Source organism: Neoarius graeffei, chromosome 10 (assembly GCF_027579695.1).
Source record: "Neoarius graeffei isolate fNeoGra1 chromosome 10, fNeoGra1.pri, whole genome shotgun sequence".
Taxonomy (NCBI): domain Eukaryota; kingdom Metazoa; phylum Chordata; class Actinopteri; order Siluriformes; family Ariidae; genus Neoarius; species Neoarius graeffei.
This window is the reverse complement of record NC_083578.1, coordinates 57,724,162-57,750,175: the sequence shown is the minus strand read 5'-3', so window position 1 is coordinate 57,750,175 and position 26,014 is coordinate 57,724,162. Positions and strand designations below refer to the sequence as shown.

At 44.0% G+C, this 26,014-nt stretch overlaps 1 protein-coding gene across 2 annotated transcripts in view; it reads left to right on the top strand.

Annotated features, from left to right (window-relative positions):
• The first annotated feature begins 588 nt into the window (after positions 1-588).
• Positions 589-26,014, top strand: part of porcnl (porcupine O-acyltransferase like) — a 39,214-nt gene continuing 13,788 nt past the window's right edge. Inside the window, exons 1-7 of one of the 2 annotated variants that reach the window (XM_060931941.1) lie at positions 589-1,036; positions 7,316-7,457; positions 11,784-11,976; positions 12,155-12,198; positions 18,905-19,086; positions 19,192-19,322; positions 19,418-19,543. In XM_060931941.1, coding sequence (XP_060787924.1) covers positions 7,322-7,457; positions 11,784-11,976; positions 12,155-12,198; positions 18,905-19,086; positions 19,192-19,322; positions 19,418-19,543 — 812 coding nt within the window. In that variant the 5' untranslated portion in view covers positions 589-1,036; positions 7,316-7,321. Of the gene's footprint in view, positions 1,037-5,718; positions 5,919-7,315; positions 7,458-11,783; positions 11,977-12,154; positions 12,199-18,904; positions 19,087-19,191; positions 19,323-19,417; positions 19,544-26,014 lie in introns of those variants that run through there. The other variant, XM_060931942.1, reaches the window with a different exon arrangement.

The following is a 26,014-nucleotide window of genomic DNA, read 5'->3' as shown; positions in this document are numbered from 1 at the left end:
GGGCTCGAACCCGGACCTTCTTGCTGTGAGGCGCCAGCGCTAACCACTACACCACCGTGCCACCCTAATTAAATTATTATTATTATTATTATTATTATTAATTAAAGTATAAATTAAGTTAAATTTTAAAGTTTTTAGTTCTTTGAACTTGTAAGAGCATTGAGCTTAGATAATGCTCCTAAAATGTACATTATTATTTTAATTAATTACATTATAATTAGTATTATTTATTAAAGTATAATTTACGTTAAATTTTAAAGTTTTTAGTTCTATGAACTTGTAAGAGCATTGAGCTTAGATAATGCTCCTAAAACTTTTATTATTATTATTATCACTGTTGTTGTTGCTGTCGAGGGACAGAGGAAACTTTACCACAGACGTTATCAGGTGCTTTGATTTTACCCTCGAATGAATCTCCCTGAAGTGATTTTTTTATTTTTATTTATTTATTTATTTAAGATGCTGTAGCACGATAAAAGTGTGCAAGGGAAAAGTAATTGTGAGGTGAAAGGTGTAATGTGAGCCGTGCTGTTGTCGCTGGAAGGCGTGTCCACACCTATTGGCTGCTCCACAGCGACGTCGAATCAAGTTCGGTTGAAATTCATCAGGTTCAAATCCGTGCTTCACTTTATTCTTACTTCTGTAAACCGTACAGATGTGTACAGTTGTGCTCTCGGCATGGAAAAGCTATCTGGACGGGTTAGATAACGTGTTCTGAATCCTGAAGTATTTTCCGAACTTCACTTCCGGGTTGAACATCCAGGCTGGACTGCGTCGCTGAAGTGTGGAGGAGAAGAGAAGAGAAGAGAAGGAGAAGGGGCTGAAATGAACTCCGTCCTGCTTGAATATGTCCTGTTTGTCTCTGTGCTGCTGCTGTTTAAACGCTTATTAGCTGAAAGAAGGATTTTCCAGGCTGGGAGTGCATAAACGGACACTACACATGACACTTTTCCACACTGGAAGTTGAAGGAAAAAAGATTTCAGTCAGAGCTGAGAGAAAAAAAAACAGGAACATTCCTGCAGTGGACACAACAAAGTAAGCGCCCCGTTACTCCAAACTGAAACAGCTTCTTTCATTTTGTCAATAAAGTGCGCTTTTCCTCACTGACTCACAGGAAAGAAATATATAAACGTTTGCTTTTTTTAATTTAATGAAATTTCTTTTAATTTGGAAGACACTTTAGAGAAAAGTGATGTACAATTTAGGCAGAATCCAGCCCACAGAGCTGAGCAGCTCAGGCTTAAAGGCCTACATTTACTCTCAAGCAGCCCTGAGATTTGAACCTGCAACCTTCTGCTCAGAAACATTTAGCAGATACCAGAGGTGATTCGAGAGTCTGTTGTGGCCCCAAGCAAAAATTTCCAGGAGGCCCTTCTGACCAGTGTTCATCATGAATATCTCATCTCATTATCTCTAGCCGCTTTATCCTTCTACAGGGTCGCAGGCAAGCTGGAGCCTATCCCAGCTGACCACGGGCGAAAGGCGGGGTACACCCTGGACAAGTCGCCAGGTCATCACAGGGCTGACACATAGACACAGACAACCATTCACACTCACATTCACACCTACGGTCAATTTAGAGTCACCAGTTAACCTAACCTGCATGTCTTTGGACTGTGGGGGAAACCGGAGCACCCGGAGGAAACCCACGCGGACACGGGGAGAACATGCAAACTCTGCACAGAAAGGCCCTCGCCGGCCATGGGGCTCGAACCCAGGACCTTCTTGCTGTGAGGCGACAGCGCTAACCACTACACCACCGTGTCGCCCCTCATCATGAATATGTTATAAATAATCTGACACCAACGAAAAGTGTATGAAACCAAAGTTTTTTAAATTCCAAATGTGAAAATACAATGGTAAAGAACAATAAAAACAATAAAAAAACAAAATAAATAAGCCCTCAGGCCCCGACTCTCATGGGCCAGGTGGCCCCCAAGCAATTGCCTGCCTTGCGTGTTCACAAGCTGCGTGTCTGACAGATAATCTTCTCCAGAGCAATGTCCAACATGCCCAGGTGACTTGCTCAAGGGCGCTTCAGCCATTCCTGCTGGTCTAGGGAGTCAAACCAGTGACCTTTTGGTCCCAAAGCTGCTTCTCCAACCATTAGGCCATGACTTCCCCACAAGTCCCGCAACTGTGTTACCCATTAAAGCTACATATAATCAGAATCATACATATAAAGTTTGGTTATTATATTTAATATATCTAAATTGAGACAGCCTCATGTTTGTGGATGAAGTGGAGGCATAAAATGCTGTCCATATCCAGATGATGAAAAATCAACTGCTGTGGTCTATTTGGGTCAAAATGGTGCCATACTAAAATGCTTTTTTCACATTGTGAAATGGGGTGGCACGGTGGTGTAGTGGTTAGCGCTGTCGCCTCACAGCAAGAAGGTCCGGGTTTGAGCCCCGTGGCCGGCGAGGGCCTTTCTGTGTGGAGTTTGCATGTTCTCCCCGTGTCCGCGTGGGTTTCCTCCGGGTGCTCCGGTTTCCCCCACAGTCCAAAGACATGCAGGTTAGGTTAACTGGTGACTCTAAATTGACCGTAGGTGTGAATGGTTGTCTGTGTCTATGTGTCAGCCCTGTGATGACCTGGCGACTTGTCCAGGGTGTACCCCGCCTTTCGCCTGTAGTCAGCTGGGATAGGCTCCAGCTTGCCTGCGACCCTGTAGAACAGGATAAAGCGGCTAGAGATAATGAGATGAGACATTGTGAAATGGTATATACTATGCTCATTTTCTCTATAGAACATTTTGACCCAAGAATAGATTACAGATTATGGTGAATTACAACCCCGATTCCAAAAATGTTGGGACACTGTGTAAAACATAGATAAAAACAGAATGTGAAGATTTGCAATTCATGGAAACTGTATATTTAATTGAAAATAGTAGAAAGACAGCATCAAATTTTGAAACAGAATTTTTTTTTGAAAAATATATGTTCATTTTGAATTTGATTTCAGCAACATGTTTCAGAAAAGTTGGGGCAGGGGCAACAAAAGACTGAAAAAGTTGTGTAATGCTAAAAAAAACCCCAAAAAACTAATTAGGTTAATTGGCAACAGGTCAGTAACATGATTGGGTATAAAAAGAGAGCATCCCAGAGAGGCCGGGTCTCTCAGAAGTAAAGATGGGGAGGGGTTCACCGCTCTGTGAAAGACTGTGAGCAAACAGTGCAGCAATTTAAGAATAATGTTCCTCAATGTAAAATTGCAAAGAATTTGAGGATCACATCATCTCTGATACGTAATAGCATTAAAAGATTCAGAGAATCTGGAGAAATCTCTGTATGCAAGAGACAAGGCTGAAAACTGACATTGGATGCCTGTGATCTTCAGGCCCCCAGGCAACACTGCATTAAAAGCACACATGTGTCTGGAGTGGAAATCACTGTATGGGCTCAGGAACACTTCAGAAAACCATCGTCTGTGAACACAGTTAATCACTGCACCCACAAATGCAAGTTAAAACAAGATATAAACAAAATCCAGAAACACCACCACCTTCTCTGGGCCTGAGCTCTTTTACAGTGCACGGAGCCAAAGTGGAAAATTGTTCCGAGGTCTGATGAATCAGAATTAGAAATTCTTTTTAGAAAACGTGGACACCACGTCCTCCAATCTGAAGAGGAGAGGGACCATTTGGCTTGTTATCAGGGCACAGTTCAAAAGCCGGCATCTGTGATGGTATGAGAGTGCATTTGTGCACATAACATGGGGAGCTTGTACATCTGGGAAGGCATCATTAATGCTGAATGATATATACATGTTTCGGAGCAATATGCTGCCATCCAGACAAAATCTTTTTCAAGGAAGGCCTCCCTTCTTTCAGCAAGACAATGCCAAACCTCTTTCTGTACATATTAAAACTGCATGGCTCCATAGTAAAAGAGTCCGAGTGCTAAACTGGCCTGCCGGCAGTCCATGCCTGTCTCCAATTTAAAATATTTGGAGCAATATGAAGCACAAAATACGCCAAAGGAGACCCTAAACTGTTGGGCAACTGAAATTGTATATCAGTCAAGAATGGGACAAAATTTCTCTTTCAAAACTACGGCAATTGCTCTCCTCAGTTCCCAAACGGTTACAGAATGTTGTTAAAAGTAGAGGTGATGCAACACAGTGGTAAACATGCCCCTGTCCCAATTTTTCTGAAACGTGTTGCTGACATCAAATTCAAAATGAGCAGATATTTTTCAAAAAACAATAAAATGTATCTGTTTCAACATTTCATATGTTGTCTTTGTACTAGTTTCAATTAAATATAGGGTTTCCGTGATTTGCAATTCATCACGTTCTGTTTTTATTTACAGTTTACACAGCATCCCAACTTTTTGGAATTGGGGTTGTATCATCAGTTACCAGCTTATAAGATCAAGATAATAGATGAATTCAGTTTTGGTTATCTTAGCCCCTGCTGGGTTCCAGGTTCGAAGCTCAGGGCTGACAAAGGGCCTTTCTGTGTGGAGTTTGCATGTTCTCCCCATGTCTGCATGGGTTTCTTCCAGGTGCTCTGGTTCCCCCCCCCCCAGTCCAAAAACATGTAGTTAGGCTAACTGGCTACTCTAAATTGTCCATTGATCAAGCTTGGAGAGAGATGGGCTCCGCCAAGTTTAAAGTGCATATTCTGGACCAATTTCGTATTTTTTAATATGAAAGTATGTCCCTTTACACACTCATCCAGAAGGGTAATTTTGCACAAGGCCATCTGTTTACAGCAGAAAAAAATAAAATAACAAAACACGTCTGGAAAAATCCCAAGGGAGTCTGGGGCCAGATTCATGACGTCACGTGCGGATCCGCCAGCAGGCTGAGAAAGTTTGCATGGGTTCAGTGCACAGTCTGTGTAGACCAAGTTTAGCAGCTCGCGATTTTGCATTGAAATATGGAATTGTTGCCTGAGCTTCTAAACCCATGGATTCATGTATTAATGCTCATCTATCTATTGTTACATAAATCATATTTTTTCTAATTACTATTATGTATTTATATATTTCTTCATAGGGTGGCACGGTGGTGTAGTGGTTAGTGCTGTCGCCTCACAGCAAGAAGGTCCGGGTTCGAGCCCCGTGGCCGGCGAGGGCCTTTCTGTGCGGAGTTTGCATGTTCTCCCCGTGTCCACGTGGGTTTCCTCCGGGTGCTCCGGTTTCCCTCACAGTCCAAAGACATGCAGGTTAGGTTAACTGGTGACTCTAAATTGACTGTAGGTGTGAATGTGAGTGTGAATGGTTGTCTGTGTCTATGTGTCAGCCCTGTGATGACCTGGCGACTTGTTCAGGGTGTACCCCGCCTTTCGCCCATAGTCAGCTGGGATAGGCTCCAGCTTGCCTGTGACCCTGTAGAACAGGATAAAGCGGCTACAGATAATGAGATGAGGTGAGATATTTCTTCATTTACAAGAGTACTGGCTACTGTAGGAGAAAGATTTCATAAGCTACACACATGGAATCGGCTAAGCAGGGTTGTCTCATTAGCCGCTTTATCCTTCTACAGGGTCGCAGGCAAGCTGGAGCCTATCCCAGCTGACTACGGGCGAAAGGCGGGGTACACCCTGAACAAGTCGCCAGGTCATCACAGGGCTGACACATAGACACAGACAACCATTCACACTCACATTCACACCTACGGGCAATTTAGAGTCACCAGTTAACCTAACCTGCATGTCTTTGGACTGTGGGGAAAACCGGAGCACCCGGAGGAAACCCACGCGGACACGGGGAGAACATGCAAACTCCGCACAGAAAGGCCCTCGCCGGCCATGGGGCTCGAACCCAGGACCTTCTTGCTGTGAGGCGACAGCGCTAACCACTACACCACCGTGCCGCCCAAGCAGGGTTGTATATACATTTAATGTGTTTGACAGGTCCCAAGATCTCAAGCCCTGACACGCATATCCCTTGATACATGTGAAGTAAGTGTATTATCGCCCAGCGCTTTCGTGTTGTTTACTTTTGTGTGTGTCAATAAATAACATTATCCGTGTACCACACAAACACAGGAACACCTAATTTAGAGTATCGTCTCTCTTATTTCTTACCCTGGCAACAGTCAACTTGTGAATCACCGATTTTCTTGGTCTTTTTCTCGGCTCGGCTTTGGTCCTCGGCTTCCGGGTGCCTCGCATGAAGCGCTCCCATTTCTCTCTCATTGTCCGGTCTTTTGGGAAACGAAGAGTACTAATCCCATCAAGATTGGTGTTGCTACACCCTCCTACGATACAGCTGTTAACCATTTTAATAATTACATGATAACGTTGAAGAAATTTGCAGAAAACCACCAGGTTGTTTTCTCATAAACAAACCAGTGCTGACGTAGGATTCAGAGGGAGGCGTCCCGCACGTGACCTCATGAAAATCAATGTTTGCCGGGAAATCCAAATGCCAAGTTTTTTCAGAGGCGGACCAATTCGCCTCAAATGGCTGGATTTCAACTGAATTTTTCTGGTATTGCGCAAGGTAAAAAAATTGCACAAAATGCAAACTGTGACAGATATTTGACCAATGTTTAATATAAAATAGGAGAATTACATTGATCTTGCTCCTGAATTTACCCGTGATATGCACTTTAAATGTCCTATATACACTAATGATGGACTGTTAAAATGATATCAGTGGTGCCCTTACAGCCCTTACTGGCTAAGGGGAAAAGAAGAAGAAGATTATGATGATGAAGAAGAAGCCCCTGCTGGTCGAAGCATCCCCAAACATGAGAAGTGGTTTTGTGTGTGTTTATGCTGTGGGAGGTGTTTTGCAGGCATGGTTTGGGTGCACTTGTCCCCTTGAACTGACAACGCTCTTCACTACTGTTATCAAACCCCCAACTGGCAGATTATCTTTTAGAAGAATGACCTAGACCTAGAAGAATGATGTTTATCCATCCAGCACAGTTCCAGGGCCTTGTAGAATCTATGAAAATGTGCATTGATAATGTTAATGTGACTTGTTTTGGCCAAACATCTGATTAAGATGCTTTAAATCTGTCAACCATCTGTAGATATTGAGGCAGGCATGAATTAAAATGCAAGGTTTAGGACAGATATGGACTTCTAAAACTTGCAAAGAATGGATTTCTAAAACATGAATTCAAGCCAAAAGGTATGAAGAAAAACAGTTTGTCTGCTTGCTGATATTACCATCGGACATGACACGACTGGCCTGGAATGCATAATTTTATAAGACGAGATGTATTTGGCTTGTGTGAAAATCCTACATATAAGGTACTAAACCAGTGAAGATCACTGAAAGCAGGCTGCTCTGCTCCTTTCTTACATGCTGTGTGTGTGTGTGTGTGTAACAAAATTCTCTGCAGGTTGCCATGGAGTCATTTGGCAGGCAGGAGTTCTTGTGGTTTCTTGCTGAGGGTTGCGTTGTTCCGACTGCTTGGCAAGGCCTGGAACAGGTGTGGCAGCTGCTGCTTGTCTGCTGTCTCTGCCGCATCATCTGCAGACTCGGTGAGTCACATTTGCATTTACATTTATTCGTTTTGGAGGCACTTCCACCCAGAGTGAGCAATTAGGGGTTAACAGACTTGCTCAGGGGCCTAACGGTGGTTTTCTGGCAATCTTTAAACTCCTAATCTTCTAATTACTGGATCAGAAAATTAACCACTGGTGCACCACTGCCACATGGCCTTCAATAGACTGACTATTCTGGTTTTTTTTCCTTGCATTAAATGGTACCAGTCCAGCATTTAAACAAAATAAATATTGATAATGTAAGCTGTGATTATAATAATGCACACAATCGCTATCAATAAGCTTAAAAGTCCAAAAGCATGTCAAGTTTTATTTCACATGGGCAACCAATATGGCGTCCAGGATGTGACGTAAAATAGCCAGGTACGGGAAGTTAAGTGTTGCTGATGTAAACATACTTGTTAGCCTGGATTTAGTCAGATGAAAGAGAGTTATCTTCAAGTCAGTATGGACAGCGGAGAAACCGGATATCTATATGAACCTCAGAAAAAAGGACTATCCACATCTGGGAAATGATTTCAGCAGCGAATCATCAGATAATTCTAATGATGAAATCGGTGATGCTTTGCAAGTGCAAAGTTGGGAAGGCAGGTCAAAGGGTTCGGCAGCTCTTTGGTGCCAATGTGGAAAGTGTGCTAAGTGGAAAACTGACATCGAATGTGTTTGTTGAAAAGAGAACAAGCATTTATTAGCACTATTTCCGTTTCCGGTTGAGAATACGCCGTGCGTATTCTGGCTGCCGCTTCTCACCGGAGCTTTTTAATTTAATTTTATTTTCTCTTTTGTTTTTCTTTTTTGTGTTTGTGTAGTTTGATGTTTGTTTTTGTTTGAGTGTTTTTGTACACCGGTTGTGGTGTAGCTCTGGACCAAGTTTTGGGCGTCGGTTCCCTCCAGGTCTTGGTTCGCCGTGGGTGATGCCTGTGCTCCTAGCTATGGACTGCAGTGAGCTCGTTGCTCATTTTAACATCATGGTTGTCCAGCGCTCTGTGCAGTGGTGCTTTAGTGCTTGGTGTGATGTTCTGAGTGATGTTGCTCGGTGGCGTCGCAGCGGCTGTGCAGGCGGTTTGGGACATACCAGCGCTCTGCATGGCGGTGCTTCTGTGCTCGCTTTGTGGATCCATGGCGTGGTGTTTCGAGTGATGTTGCCCGGTGCCGTCGCAGCGGCTGTGCTGGTGGTGTGGGACTTGTTTTCCTGCGCCTTTTAGCAGGACTGTGGTTGCTACACCATTGGAATGACACCCTGACCTTTATTTGGTGGACTCTTTTTTTTTTCTCTCTCTCGTGTAATTGTAAAGCGACCTTGGGTTTTGAGAAAGGCGCTATATAAATTTAAATTATTATTATTATTGCAACCATAGGCTTTGCACGCTGCCATTTTTCAACAATGTGTTGTACATCCAGCTACATTGCGGTTTCAGGAGCAGCGAGCCAAACAAGATACAGAAAATTGATCAACGATACTACGTCAGACGCCGCCCACAAAATGGCAATATGGCTGCACCCTTGGGTGAGCAGGAATACAAAAGAACTTTCAAGCACTGCTTTATGTGACACAGTGTGACAATCCAGTGCAGTCAAAATGCATTTGTGCAAAATGTGCAATATTTCTAGCCTATGTTTATCTTTTGCTGCGAAATCTTTTTCAGAATACTGATTTAGAACATGTACCCGAATTACATGTACATTAATTTGTATAATAGTAGTCCCAACTCTAATGTCCAGTGTTTCCCAATGGAGTCCTCTGATACCCCAGACAGCTCACATCTGGCATCATTTATCACTGTTCTCCAAACCAGACTAAAATTCCCACCAGCTTTACACAAATATCAGTTACATATGTATTGTATGTATAGTGTCTTGCAAAAGTATTCATCCCCCTTGGTGTTTGTCCTGTTTTGTTGCATTACAAGTTGGAATTAAAATGGATTTTTTGGGAGTTAGCACCATTTGATTCACACAACATGCCTACCACTTTAAAGGTGAAAATTGTTGTTTTACTGTGACACAAACAATAATTAAGATGAAAAAACAGAAATCTGGAGTGTGCGTAGGTATTCACCCCCCTCAAAGTCAATACTTTGTAGAGACACTTTTTGCTGCAATTACAGCTGCAAGTTTCTTGGGGTCTGTCTCTATTAGCTTAGCACATCTAGCCACTGGGATTTTTGCCCATTCCTCAAGGCAAAACTGCTCCAACTCCTTCAAGTTAGATGGGTTGTGTTGGTGTACAGCAATCTTCAAATTATGCCACAGATTCTCAATTGGATTGAGGTCTGGGCTTTGACTAGGCCATTCCAAGACATTTAAATGTTTCCTTTTAAACCACTCCAGTGTAGCTTTAGCAGTATGTTTAGGGTCATCGTCCTGCTGGAATGTGAACCTTCGTCCCAGTCTCAAATTTCTGGCTGAACCAAACAGGTTTTCCTCCAGAATTGCCCTGTATTTAGTGCCATCCATCTTTCCTTCATTCCTGACCAGCTTTCCTGTCTCTGCAGATGAAAAACATCCCCACAACATGATGCTGCCACCACCATGCTTCACTGTAGGAATGGTGTTCTCAGGATGTTGGGTTTGCGCCACACATGGCGTTTCCCATGATGACCATAAAGATCAAATTTAGTCTCATTTGACCAGAGAGTCTTCTTCCATGTGTTTGGGGAGTCTGCCACATGCTGTTGGGCAAACTGCAAACATGTTTCCTTAAGCAATGGCTTTTTACTGGCCACTCTTCCATAAAGCCCCACTCTGTGGCGTGTCCAGCTTAAAGTGGACAGATACTCTCATCTCCGCTGTGGATCTTTGCAGCTCCTTCACTGTTATCTTTGGTGTCTTTGTTGCATCTCTGATTAATGCCCTCCTTGCCTGTGAGTTTTGGTGGGCGGCCTTCTCTTGTCAGGTTTGTAGTGGTGTCATATTCTTTCCATTTTGCTATAATGGATTTAATGGTGCTCCCTGGGATATTCAAAGTTTGGGATATTTTTTATAACCCAACCCTGATCTATACTTCTCCACAACTTTGTCTGTGACCTGTTTGGAGGCTCCTTGGTTTTCATGTTGCTTGCTTAGTAGTGTTGCAGAGTCAGGGTCCTTCCAGAACAGGTTGATTTATACAGACATCATGTGACAGATCATGTGACACTTTGATTGCACACAGGTGGATCTTAATAAACTAATTATGTGACTTATGAAGTGAATTGGTTGGACCACCTCTTATTTAGGGGTTTCATATGAAAGGGGGTGAATATTTATGCACACTCCAGATTTCGGGGTGTTTTTCATCTCATCTCATTATCTCTAGCCGCTTTATCCTGTTCTACAGGGTCGCAGGCAAGCTGGAGCCTATCCCAGCTGACTACGGGCGAAAGGCGGGGTACACCCTGGACAAGTCGCCAGGTCATCACAGGGCTGACACATAGACACAGACAACCATTCACACTCACATTCACACCTACGGTCAATTTAGAGCCACCAGTTAACCTAACCTGCATGTCTTTGGGGTAAACCTGAGCACCCGGAGGAAACCCACGCAGACACGGGGAGAACATGCAAACTCCGCACAGAAAGGCCCTCGCCGGCCACGGGGTTTGAACCCGGACCTTCTTGCTGTGAGGTGAGAGCGCTAACCACTACACCACCGTGCCGCCGGGGTGTTTTTTTTTTAATCTTAATTATTGTTTGTGTCACAATAAAACAACAATGTGCACCTTTAAAGTGGTAGGCATGTTGTGTGAATCAAATGGTGCTAACCCCCCAAAAATCCATTTTAATTCCAGCTTGTAATGCGACAAAACAGGACAAACACCAAGGGGGATGAATACTTTTGCAAGACACTGTAAATAAATGCCAGTAGCTTGTAAATTACCAAGTGTGTTCATGACACACTCCATAAAAGCTCACAGAGAGCTAAAAATTACAAATGATGACTAAACATAAAAGAGAGCTCCTGAAGTATGGCTTGCACTAACCCTTCCCATAATGCACCTCAGCCACTGCAAAAACTAATTCTATGGCAGTATTTCATTTGTCCCAATTGAATAGCTTGTCTTATTTATTTTAATTTATGGATTTCTTTTCACATTGCTTTCTTTCAGGTCATTAATATCAAATGACTGATTTGGGGTTTTCTTGAATATCACATTGCTTGTGTAAATGCGCCGATGAAAAATGTTTGCATTCAGCTTGATAAATGAGGTCATTGGGTGCATTTTCTTGAGTATGTGGTGCAGTTGTGTTGAGAGGTGCGTTATTAAATTGTATGGGTCTGCACTAGACTCTAACTGTTTTTTTTTTGTTAATCTGCAGGTTTCTCAGTTTATGTGAAGCATCTGAGTTCATTGGCAGGGGGCCTTTATGTGCTCTATGTGTTCTTTGAGCTCAACATGATCTGGGTGATCGCCCTCGGCCTCGTCTGCTACCTCATCCTCTTCCTTTCCCGAAGGTCCTGCAACAGAGGAGTTTTTCTTTCCTTGGCTATCCTCATCTACATGCTCATGGGGTATGGGCTAAGTAGGCACTACAAGTGGATTCTCCGTTTTCAGACTTTGTTGGAGAAATTATTCTTTATTTAGAATGGCCAAGAGTGAGGTTTATATTAATTTCTTGCAGTACTTTGATGACATCTCCTTAATATATTATTGTGTTGAAATGTAACGACTTTTTTTTCTCCCTCATAGTGAGCTGCACATGATAGATGCGGAAACTTGGCATAAAATGAGAGGTGAGTAATTCTTGCATGTGTTGAAGTGCTATACAGTGGAGCACCGTTATAATCCGGATCGCTATTACACGTAACACGGTCAGCTCATGGGTCCCAAAATTTTAATTTAACTTCATGCAGCTGCATTTGAGAATTCAACGGTCTCAGACTCGGAAGAAGAGTTACTTGAAAATGCATTAAAAAGGTTTGAATGCTGTGGTATTCGACCAGGTGGGTGGAGCACAGAAGCACAGCAGGCCAGAACTGAGTTCTCAACAAACTCTTTATTTTTTTGCTTTTCAGCCTTTCTCAAATTCCCAGCCCCACACACACACACACACGTGTTCTGGTTGGGGAGAGAGCTCCCTTTCTCTGCTCTCCTCTTCTTTTAAAGGGCGCGGTCACTGGGGAAGACACAAACACAGGTTATGTTAGGGTTTTGCTGGGATTCGAACCTGGTTCGCTGGTGTGGTAATCCAGCAAACCCCCACTAGGCCACCAGGGGGATGACTCAAGTGCAGAGGCGTGAGGCGGAAGTAGAAAAGTATCAAAAAGTTTATTTACAATATGTACAATCCAAGGGAAAAAAAACAAAAAGAATAATCCAAAGCTCAGAAGATAAACAGAAATAAAATATCCCAAGGTTCAAAGTCCAAAATCCAAATGAGAAAAGAAGAGGCAAAAACTCAAACGCACAGAAGATCCAAAGGTCAAAACAAAATCCACAAAGTCCAAAAGAAAGAAGCAAAAACCAAGAATACAAAGACACAGGCAAGGTACATGGGACAGAGGGAACTAGCACTAACAGCATAGCATAGGAAAAAGACTCCGTGACAAGGGAACAAACAGAGGGGTATTTATACACACACTAATTAAGGAACAGGGCGGGGCAGGAAACAGGCAAAGAAGACAAACACAAAAACACAGTGGCGGCCTCTAGAGGCCAAAACAAACATGACAAGATGGAAATAACAGCGGCCTCTAGAGGCCAAAACAGTCCCAGTCCTAACAGGTTAATTCCCGTCAGGTGCAATGATTCCACCACTTACCTTCCATGACTCCGCCCTCCATTCACAGGCCAACACTTGGCCACGCCCCCGCTGCCACAAACGCAACGATACTTCTGCGGCGAACGTGGAATCATCATAATCAATGAAGCATGCTCCATTTCATCCGATGGCAGGCCCGCATGAGATTTCACCAAACGAAAGTTACAGGCTTTTACAGTAAAACCAAGGACTAAAATGTGCTGCGTTATGCACTATGTCCAAATTGTGCTTGCTGTATGATAATCGTTGTTCTATTCTTTGAACACTTCTCGTTTACTTGTTGTGACTTGCAGTTCGGGATTACACGATTGTCCATATTCTTCTCACTGCTATTATAATTTTATAATGACTTGTAATTAACTCGGCGATGCTACTACACTATATAGAATTATGCTACAATTGTTCAGAGCAGGTCAAAACTTGTCTTTTTAATACCTTGCAATGCAAACACAGGATGTCACGATAGAAAAAATGAGTTTTGTAAAGAATACATTTTTTAATATATGCATATACAGGGCTCGACATTAATGGTAGTCTGACTGGACGGGACAAGTAATTGTTTGTTTCAGACTCAAGTCCGACTCGTGCCCTAATTTTCAGGACTCGTGACTCGACTTGGACTTGAGCACTGATGACTCTGACTCGTGCATTAACTGCATTTGGACTCGTAAATTGGAGACGAGGTCTTGGATTTTTTCTTTATTTTTTGTAACATGATATAATAATTTGGCATAAGATATTTATATCGACATTAATTTTTATGCAAATTTTGTGCAAGAATGTCACACGTGCACACCTTGGTGCGTGCATCAGATAGACTCTTGGGCACGCTCCAGACAGCGTGCGCAGCAAGCGGACTCTAGCGTGCACACCATAAACAACTCGCACCTGCACAGGATTAAGGGGCAATCAGTGTGCCTATATAAAAATTGTGAAAACACACTTACTTTGCGAAGTATTGAGTTGCGTTGCTGACACATTACCGAGCCTTATTTTCTTGTTTGGTTTCCTGATCCCTGATTTCCTGTTTCTCGTCTTTGATTCTGCCAAGTCCACGATAGCCTGTTTGTGCCTCGGTCGACCTATTGCCTGTTTCACTGTTTTACGATTTTGCCTGCCATTCTGGATTGTTTACCCATCTTCACTTGTATTAACAAACACACCTTCTGCACTTACATCCGTCTCCCAACCATCTCTGACCGAATACTTCGCACTCCCTGACAAACAGAATGCACATTCACCTGTTCATATGGCATGTTCAGGAACAAACTAATGTTAATGGCGCTGAAACAGCCACCGTCAAATGGTGCAGTTGGAGTCTTGTTCTCAGACTCGACTCGGATCAAGAGTGGACTCGACTCAGACTCGGCTTGAAATTTTTTTTAATGACTTGAACTTGACTCGGACTTGAACACTGGGGACTCGAGACTGGACTCAGACTCGAGGTTTAGTGACTCGACTACAACACTGGTTCAGACAAGTCAAATATGCATCTGCCTGTCCAATGGAACAAGTTGAATTATTCCCAACTCTCCCGGAAGCTCCAGAAGTCTCTCGCATATTGATAGAGGCTCCCTGACGCCCACAAATTAGATACAATATCCAGGAATCGAGAGAGAGAGAGAGAGCGTATCCTGATTACTCCGTCTTGTTAAGTAGACCAATCATTGTTCTGTATGGGCGGGCTTTACATCTTCTCTCTCAGACTGAAAGTCCATCAGTTCAGTGTCTCCAGGAGTGTCATGGCAGGGTGCCCCCCCAAAAAAAACAAAATACAAAACCGACTTCACCTCAGATTACATGAAAGGCTACGTTCACACTGCAGGCTGAAGTGACTCAAATCCGATCTTTTCGCCCATATGTGACCTGTATCCGATCTTTTATTGACAATATGAACGACACAGATCCGATTTTTTCAAATCCGACCCAGGCCGTTTGGATATGTGGTGCTAATTCCGATTCCTATCCGCTCTTTTCATATGCGACTTCAGTCTGAACCGCCAGGTCGCATTCATCCGACTTACACGTCATCAACAAGCCACAAACGTCACTATTCTGCGCTGAAGTAGGCGGCGGGTCTCTCAAAAAAGTTACAACAACATGGCGCATAATCACGGGCGCAGATAGAGGGTGGGACGAGTCATATTTAAATTCACCTCGTTCGGTCCCCCCTACTTATAGGGAGGGAAAAAACGTTTATGCTGTCTTTCTTTGCATAAGGCAAACCTCACGGAAAAATCAAAAGACTAATTACCATTCGGTTTATTGAGGTGCACGGCAGTGTATACATATAATTGCAACAACTCACATAAAACAAAACAAAGACTGATATTCGGTTGGTTGAGCTGCGCAGACTGCACAGGTTGCGAGCTCGAGCTTGGTTGCTATGGTTACTAACAACAAGTTTGACAGGCATATCGGGGTTGGGGTTGGTTTGCTGGCAGCTTTGCCCCCCCCCCCCCCCCCCCCCCCCCCAGTTTTTTGTCCCCCCCCAGTTCAAAAAACGTATCTGCGCCCCTGCGCATGACATCAATGCGAGGGACGCTTCGGGCTGTGAAGGTTCTGAATCTTCTCAATGGAAGGACGCAGAGGTTAGGGAGCTGATTTCCATTTGGGGGGATACAGCTATTCAAGCTAGATTGGATGAGTCATACCGCAACCAGGCGGTTTTACTTCCGTAAACACTGGCCATGCTCGCTGCGTGTGACGTCGTCGTATCCTGCAGTGCGCATGTGGAACACTTTTAGGTCGCTTTTCGTTCATACTGAGGATCACATACAAGTCGCATATATTTGTTAATGTGAACGACCTCACAAAAAAATCGGATTTCACAAAAAAATCGGAATTGAGCATTAAGCCTTGCAGTGTGAACGTAGCGCATGTGTCCCCTTGCCTAATAAGGTTAAAAATAATGACGATGTTACATGCTGTACTGTTTGTAACAGTGACTTTAGCATTGCCCATGATGGGGTAAGCAATTATAAAAGACATGTTGAGGTGAGTTTAACAGTGTCATTTATTCATGTGCGTATGAACTGGCTCACTGCTAAGGCTACACAAGAAGACGAAACTCCTTGAAGTCTTGCCTAAAATTGTAATCGAAGATTTTTTTAAAATGAGTTAAATAATAATAATAAGCAGTTTACATTAGTATAAGTAGTCTACATATTTTATTGTCACATTTTCTACATATAGGCCAATCTAATTTGGTTTACAGACAAGAGAAGATTACTCAGCAGAGTATTACATATAGCCGCTCCAGACAATATGGTAATGATACCTTGTGCTTGTATATGTTTTAGGGACCACATCTTTTAAGGATTGTTGAAAATCACGAAAAAAAAAATTTTTTATAGTAATTATTCCAGAGTTACATCAATAAAGTAAGCCAGCTCCGGGGCTCGAACCCAGGACCTTCTTGCTGTGAGGCGACAGCGCTAACCACTACACCACCGTGCCGCCCTCTTTCAGTTTCATTTCTTTAAATTAATTTATACTTCAAGTTTTACTGGATTAATCAAGATTTAACTTTATTTCCTCCAAAAGCTTTGAATTTGGGCGGCACGGTGGTGTAGTGGTTAGCGCTGTTGCCTCACAGCAAGAAGGTTCTGGGTTCGAGTCCCGTGGCCAGCGAGGGCCTTTCTGTGCGGAGTTTGCATGTTCTCCCCGTGTCCGCGTGGGTTTCCTCCGGGTGCTCCGGTTTCCCCCATAGTCCAAAGACATGCAGGTTAGGTTAACTGGTGACTCTAAATTGACCGTAGGTGTGAATGTGAGTGTGAATGGTTGTCTGTGTCTCTGTGTCAGCCCTGTGATGACCTGGCGACTTGTCCAGGGTGTACCCCGCCTTTCGCCCGTAGTCAGCTGGGATAGGCTCCAGCTTGCCCATGACCCTGTAGAAGGATAAAGCGGCTAGAGATAATGAGATGAGATGAGATGAGATGAGCTTTGAATTTGGGTGAGTCTAACTCTTAAAACTGCAGATCAGGTAATGGGTTACAACAACATGTACGCCATAATGGGGCATTGGATAGGTTATTATCCCCCACTGGCTGAAAGGCCCAAAGGGGGATTATGTCATGGCGATGTCCATCCGTCTGTCCGTCCCGGGAAGGGTACTTACCTTCTGAAATCAACTTCTCTCACAGTTTTTGGAAGAATTTCACGAAACTTGGCAGGATCCTTTGTTATATGTCAGTAGTATGCATATTGTAATTTTGTTCAATTCGCTCACATTTTACCGGAGTTACAGCCCTTGATTAACAAAATTATACTTTGACAATTTCATGAGAGTGTGTTTTCCTTCTGACATCAACTCCTCTCACAATTTTTGGATGAATTTCTCAAAGCTTGGCAAAAGGCTTTGTTAAATGACGGTAATACGCATACTGCGATTTAATTTCGTTTGTGAAAATTTTACCAGAGTTTTGACCTTTGGTTAAATAACTTGTACTTTGACACTTTCATGAGGGTGTACGTTCTTCTGAAATCAGCTCCTCTCACAATTTGTGGAGGAATTTCACCAAACTTGGCAAAAGGCTTTGTTATATGACAGTTATACACATATTGAAATTTCATTTAATTTGGGCAAATTTTACCAGAGTTATGCCCTTGGTTATTAACGAACTTGTACCTTGGCAATTTCATCAAGGTGTGCTTGCTTTCTGAAATCAACTTCCTTCACAATTTTTATTATCCCCCGCTGGCCAAAAGGCCCGAAGGGGGATTATGTCGTGGCGATGTCCATCCGTCCCAGGAAGGGTACTCACCTTCTCCTCTCACAATTTTTGGAGGAATTTCATCAAACTTGACAGGATTCTTTGTTATATGTCGGTAATACGCATATTGTAATTTCGTTCAATTCAGTCGCATTTTACCAGAGTTATGGCAGAGTTGCCAGCGGGGGATATTGTGCTCTCAGAGCACTCTTGTTGTTTATTGTTACAGTTGAAGTTTGAGTTTTATTGAAAAATTAAAAATCATTCAAGCATAATCATTATCATAACTATATCTGTTTTTTTATAAACTTTGTTTATAACTGGCCTTTCACTTGAACTATTAAATACTTAGTAATAAAAAGGTTCTGGTCAGGACAAGTGAGATTATATCTTGCTGCATGTCCGACTGGACAAGTGGATTATAAAGTTAATGTTGAGTCCTGATTTGCATGTAAATAAAATGTATTTAAATAAAATAAGCATCCATTGCTCTAATCCGGGACAGGTGCGTGTAATCGGTCTTTGAGGTGTGCGCTGCTCAGAGAGCGGAAGCGCATGAGTGAGAGTTTGAAGCATGCAGGCGCGATTGCGTGCGCATGTGACAGGCAGCAAAATATTTTATGACATATTATTTGTTACACTGACAGTCAGCAATTAAAAAAAGAGATATCCGCATGGTAAAAATGATCGTAGTTCTTGCAGTTTCTTTGTCAGAGATCTTCAGGGGACTGGCTGATGTAATAAATAAAGTTCAGAATGTTTTCTACTCAAGTCATGCCAGATTTTCCGTACCGTGGTAACACGGATTCACTCATAACACAGTCGGATTCTTTGGATCCCAACTACCGTGTTATAACGGTGTTCCACTGGAGTTAAATCAGTTTATGTAATTTGCCTGGTCAAAGAAAAAAGGGACCCATGAAATATTTTTTTCCATGAATACTCTATGATGGATGAATCCAGGCTCTCAGATGGTGGTGGCCATGAAGGCCATTTCTTTGGCTTTTGACCTTGACAGAGGAGCAGTGTCCTCCTTTCCTACACTGCTGGACTTCCTCGGATACATATGTTTTGTGGGAACGGTCATCTTTGGCCCATGGATTAGCTTCAACAGCTACAGAGATGCTGTGGATGGCCGTAAAATGGTAATCTCTTCCTCACTTTGTTTCCTGTTGCATAAATGTTGTGCTAATATGAAGAGTTTGGATATAGGCATCATATAATGTGGTTTTCAAATCCCTGTTTTGCAGAATGCTGCCTGGTTTGCAAAAATCGCTCTAAGCTTCATAAAGAGTCAGGTTTGCCTCATCCTCTCCACCTGCATCGCTCCGTATCTCTTCCCTTACTTCATTCCCATATATGCAGATGGACTACCTCATAGGTCAGTTCTTGTGTGGTTGTGAAAGTGCAAAGCACTGACCGAAGATATTATGAAAGCATAGCTGATTAAAAAAATGTTGTTGTTTTTTTCCTTAGATGGCTTCATGCCTATGAGAACGCTGTGTCCTTCCACTTCAGTAACTACTTTGTTAGCTATCTGAGCGAAACGACGCTGGTTATGGCTGGGGCTGGATTTTCTGAGCATAAAGACAACCTCAAATGGTCAGTGCAAACTGTTTGTTTCTCACGTTCAACCCTTTTACAACACGAAGTGAATTTCTGTGGACTGCCACTCGAATTCAAATGGCAATGAAAGGAAAACTAGTGCCTGGAAATATTCAGTATGATTACAGTAAAATGTTTTGTGTTTGCAGTTACTTTAAAGCGATTAACCAGGAAATTTTGAAATCACTGGGTTATGAAATGTCATCATTACACATTAAAGGAACAGTCCACCGTACTTCCATAACGAAATATGTTCTTTTCTGAATTGAGACGAGCTGATCCGTACCTCTCCGAGCTTTGCGCGACCTCCCAGTCAGTCAGACGCGCTGTTACTCCTGTTTACTCCTGTTAGCAATGTAGCTAGGCTCAGTATGGCCAACAGTATTTTTTGGGGCTGTAGTTAGATGCGACCAAACTCTTCCACGTTTTTCCTGTTTACATAGGTTTATATGACCAGTGACATGAAACAAAGTTCAGTTACACAAATTGAAACGTGGCGATTTTCTATGCTATGGAAAGTCCGCACTATAATGACAGGCGTACTAACACCTTCTGCGCGCTTCGACAGCGCATTGATACCTTCACTCCTGAGTAATGTCACTCCTGAGTGAAGGTATCAATGCGCTGTCGAAGCGCGCAGAAGGTGTTAGTACGCCTGTCATTATAGTGCGGACTTTCCATAGCATAGAAAATCGCCACGTTTCAATTTGTGTAACTGAACTTTGTTTCATGTCACTGGTCATATAAACCTATGTAAACAGGAAAAACGTGGAAGAGTTTGGTCGCATCTAACTACAGCCCCCAAAAATACCGTTGGCCATACTGAGCCTAGCTACATTGCTAACAGGAGTAACCAGGAGTAACAGCACGTCTGACTGACTGGGAGGTCGCGCAAAGCTCGGAGAGGTACGGATCAGCTCGTCTCAATTAAGGAAAGAACATATTTCATTATGGAAGTACGGTGGACTGTTCCTTTAATACAAGACGTTCCAGACAAAAAAAATTTAAGCGGACTTTAACTTACAAAACATGTTAAAGTTGTAATATCAGTCCATTGGGCCATTTCCTCCTGGCGTGACCGTACTGGGTTAGCCAGATACATGGATGTATTAGGAGACGAAAACGCGTGTGGCGCTGCATGACGTAGAATTCTGCACGACAGCATATCGTGTCACGCATCAAACGGATGGAAGATAAGCAAGTAAATATTTTTTTAAATGAACAGGCAATAAACTAGCCACTATTTTATTTTGATTCCTTTTCTAATACTGCATTGCCATAATTTTTGTGGAGAAATGCAAATAAATTGACCAAGAAGTCGAACTAGACGCTATAGTCTAGTTATCACAGCAGATGGACTTTCAGGACAGCGCATGCTCCAAACTGACTCACATGCGCGCCACAAATGACACACACCTGCACGAGATTAAAGCACAATAAACTCGCCTAAATAAGGACTCAGAATGCAGACTTACTTTGCGAAGTATTGCATTGTTGTGACGCATTACCGAGCCTTGTTTCCTGACTGATTTCCTGGTTTCTGATTCCTGTTCCTCATTTTTGACTCTGCTTCTGTCTACGATATCCTGTTTGTGCCTCACTTAACCTTTTGCCTGTTTTACCGTTCATGATATACGCCTGCCAATTTGGACCGTTTGCCTGTTTGCACTTTATAATAAAGATCTTCTGCACTTACATCTGTCTCCAACCATCCCTGACAGAATACTTTGCCCCTCTGACACTAGTATAGCATGCACTTGGACACCTTCGCTGTGCTCATGGAAAATGACATCACGTACAATAGAGTTATGGCAGCCTCCATAACAAAAAAAATAGTCCCGTCTATTTTCATCACTTTAGTGGTTATATCGTTGTAGTAATTTCCCTGTGGGTGGGTGGAGCACAGAGGACGGCAGGACAGAGATCAGGTGTAAACAAGGCGTTTTATTGCCACACTTTTCGGTCTAACAATATATGTCGGACGCACAGAGACACACACATCAGCGTCTCGTCCAGGGATGAGCTCCCTCCGCTCTCGCTCTCCCTCCTGATATAGGGCGCGGTCACTGGGAAGACACACAAACACAGGTTAATTGTTCTCAGGTGTAGTGATTCTGCCACTTACCTTCCCTGACTCCGCCCTCCTGTCACAGACCGGCGCTTGACCACGCCCCCGCTGCCACAATCGTTAAGAACAAATTCAACATGCAGCTTTTTTTTTTATAAAGGACAGACATAAAGACCGACTTTTAGCTCAATTTGTTTATTTGCGAGATCTTTTCTTTAATAGGAGGAAAAAAACCTCTGCAATCTCAAATGTAAGGCATAATGGACAGGTTTTGCTGTTAGCTTCGAAAAATAAAAGAGCAAGAGCTTCTTTTCTCACTTAACATTTTCTAGTGACACTCAATGTCATATTCATTAGAAATCCAATGTAGCTGTAGTGAAGAAAGAAAAAATAGGACTTCAGCTTCCTCATATTTGTTTGAGCAAATGAGAGAGCTGAATATACTAAAGCAGGGGTTCTCAACCCTTTCTGCTTTGAGGCCCACCTATTCATACTTGTAACGAGTTGGGGCCCGTTAAAAAAGATCCCCAATTATTTTGGTTCTTCTAGTCTATTAGAATCTAATAATCTACTGTAAAGTGTATTAATGTTATGCAGCATCACTCCCTGTTACAGATGGGAGCCCAGGAATTACATAAATGCAATAAAAACAAACTGTTTTTAATTGTACGTATTGTATTTAAAACTGTATGGTTGTGCCAGAAGCCAACATAAAACCATGCATGCAGGGCATTCTCACTCAAAGGAATTAATGATCCAAAAGTGGAGTCTGGTCCATTAACACAAGAACTTATTGCCATGTTTGTGTTCAGTAAACAAGCAGGTTATTAAAACCAAGAAGTACACTCAAAAGAAGTGGATATAGAAACCACTCAATGGGATAGATCCTTACACACTAGCAAAGAAGGATTTTTCCTATGAGTTGAAAAATTATCCATCCGTCGATTTCCCTGACATCTCAAACTACCTGGTGCTGCAGACATCGTTCTACACGGACACACAGATGAAAACCTGGAAGAGCACGGAGGTATAGAACTTTTTACATGTGGCTGAGTCAAAGATCTGGGGATCAGGACACTACAAGATAGACGGTGGTAGACGGATCTGTCATGCTCCGCCCCACACATCCACTCCGGAGATTATGGATCTCTCACGCCAGCTCCAATCCGGATTCGGGACAGGAATTCCTTCTCCCCTGAGCTCACGTCCTGGTTTTCACTGCTGCTTATTTAAAGGACATTCTCAGACTCTGTTTTTACCAGAACGTCTCGTTTGCTTCTCTAGCCGTTTCTGTGCCTCTCTGGCTTCTCATGGTTTTGCTCTGTAGTGACTTTTTCTGGTTCATGGTTTTTTGCACTAAGGGTTATTTCTGGTTCATGGTTTCTTGCATGAAGGGTCTTTTCTCATTCATGTTTTTTTTTGTACTAGCGTTTTTGTCTTTGCCTGTCTCATGTTTTTGTCAAGTTGTTTGTCTCATTTTGTCCGGACTATTTTTGCCATTTGTTTGTTGTCCTGTTTGTTTCCCTTTTTGCCATGCCCTTTCTTCTCTGAATTAAATCATATTATTTATTGGATGACTGTCTGTGTTTGGCTCTTGGATCCTAACTTCACCACACCTCCATCAACCCTAACAGTACGTTCTGGTCAACATGGATCCAGCAGAACTCGCCCATCTGAGAACGGCCATCCAGCAGCAAGGGACTCTCCTCGGGACCCACCAACAAGACCTGCAACAAATTACCCAGAACCTCACCACCCTGTCCAACGCACTCAACACTCTCACCACGCAAATGCAGCGCTGTCAAGCCGTGCCTACCCCTGGTCAGCCGTCTCCTACTTAAGCTCCTGCCACCATCTTTCTCCACGAACCGAGACTTCCAGCACCTCAACCCTACAATGGAGAACCAGGTACTTGCAGATCGTTTTTGTCTCAGTGTTCGTTGATTCTAGAACTGCAACTTCTGGCCTTCCCCACAGAACGCTCCCGGGTTGCATATACAATAACACTCCTCATCGGCAAGGCCAGAGAGTGGGGAACTGTGGTCTGGGATGCCAATGCACCCTTCTGTTCCAGTTTCAAGGATTTCTCCGAGGAGATGAGGCAAACTTTCAACTGCTCTCTGTCCGGCCAGGAGGCGGCCAGAGAGCTCATGGAGCTGCGGCAGGGGTCCTGGTCTACCTTGGATTACACCATCGAGTTCCGGACGTTGGCGGCTTTATGCAGTTGGAATGGGAATGCCCAGATCAAGCGTTCCTGCACAGCTTGTCTGACGCCATCAAGGACGAGTTGGTATTGCGGGAACTGCCATCAGACCTCTCCAGCCTCATGGACCTTGCCAACCGCATTGATGCTCGGATCCAGCAACGGAGGAGAGAGAAGAACCGCCCCAGATTCACCTCCTCTCCACCTCCCGCTGCGTCCTTCGAACCCATGCAGGTAGACCGGGTTCGGGTGTCAGCGGAGGAACAACATTGCCGGCGGAGCATGGGGGCCTGCTTCTACTGTGGTCAACTGGGACACATCTGCTGAGCCTGCCCACTAAAAGGACGAGCCCACCAGTGAATCAAGGGGCCCTGGTGGGCAATGCTCGGAACCAGTCCCCTGCTAATTGTCCGTTATTCCCTGTCATCATTATCCGTGACAACCAGCATCATCACCTCCAGGCCCTCGTCGACTCAGGGGCAGACAGGAACCTGATCTGCTCCGCCACTGCCAAGCGTCTGGGAATCCCGCTACTTGCTCTTGATGTCCATCTCACTGTCCTGACACTCAATGGCACCAGCTTGACCAGCATCACCCACCTTACCGCCCCGCTCACCCTAAGGATTTCTGGTAACCACTCAGAAACCATCCAGCTTCACGTCATGAACAACCCCCACATACCCATCATCCTAGGATTACCATGGTTAATGCAGCACAACCCCCACCTTAACTGGGCTGACAACACCATCCTAGGCTGGAGCCAGTCCTGCCTAGCTTCCTGTCTGAACAACGCTCTGCCTCCCGCCAAACCACCGCAGACTTCAGCCAGCGAGTTCCCTGACCTCTCTCACGTGCCTTTGGAATATCTGGATCTCAAACTTGTTTTCAGCAAGACCTGAGCAGTGTCCCTCCCTCCTCACAGACCCTATGACTTTGGTATCGACCTCCTACCCGGGACAGCGCCACCCAAAGGATGACTCTACTCTCTCTCTTCCATCAAAAGGCAAACCATGGAGAAGTACATCTCTGAATTTTTGGCAGCTGGGATCATCTGTCCTTCCTCTTCCCCAGGAGGGGCAGGATTCTTCTTCGTGGAAAAGGACAAGTCGCTCCGCACCTCCATTGACTATCGGGGTCTCAACGCCATCACGGTCAAGAACCGCTACCCACTACTGCTCATGACCACAGCCTTTGAACTACTCCAGGGAGCCAAGGTATTCACCAAGCTAGATCTACATAATGCATACCATCTCGTCAGGATCAGGGAGGGGGACGAGTGGAAGACGGCCTTTAACACCACCACTGGTCACTACGAGTACCTCGTGGTCCCTTTCGGCCTGACCAACGTGCCCGTAGTCTTCCAGGCACTCGTTAATGACATCTTAAGGGACTTCCAAAACATCTTCGTTTTCATGTACCTGGATGACATCCTGATCTTTTCCCACTCCCTGGAGGAACATCGGGGTCACGTCCGACAGGTCCTCCAGTGCCTGCTAGAGAACAAGTTGTTCGTCAAGGCGGAAAAGAGCGAATTTCACCAGAGTTCTGTCTCGTTTCTGGGATTCATCATCTCCCCAGCAAAGATCCAGATGGACCCCCTCAAGCTCGAGGCAGTTGCCGATTGGCCCACCCCATCTTCGAGACGAGAGCTCCAGCGCTTCCTAGGATTCGCCAACTTCTACAGGCGCTTCATTCGCAACTTCAGCACAGTGGCCGGACCTCTTTCAGCCCTGACCTCGACCAAGACTCAATTCAAGTGGGGGGAGGAAGCAGAGAAAGCCTTTTCCACGCTCAAGCACAGGTTTACTACAGCACCCATTCTCACCATACCCGATCCTCCCAAGCAGTTTATTGTCGAGGTCGACACTTCCGAGTCAGGGGTCGGAGCCATACTATCCCAGAGGGCCAGTGACGACAAGGTCCACCCATGCTCCTTCTTCTCCCGCCGGCTATCCCCAGCCGAACGGAATTATGACATCGGCGACCGAGAACTACTGGCTGTTAAACTAGCCTTGGAGGAGTGGAGGCACTGGCTCGAGGGGTCGGAGCTCCCCTTCCTAGTCTGGACTGACCATAAGAATCTGGAATACCTCAAGTCCGCCAAATGCCTGAATTCCCGTCAAGCCCATTGGTCTCTCTTCTTCCCCCGGTTCAACTTCACGCTCTCCTATCACCCAGGCTCCAAGAATGTCAAATC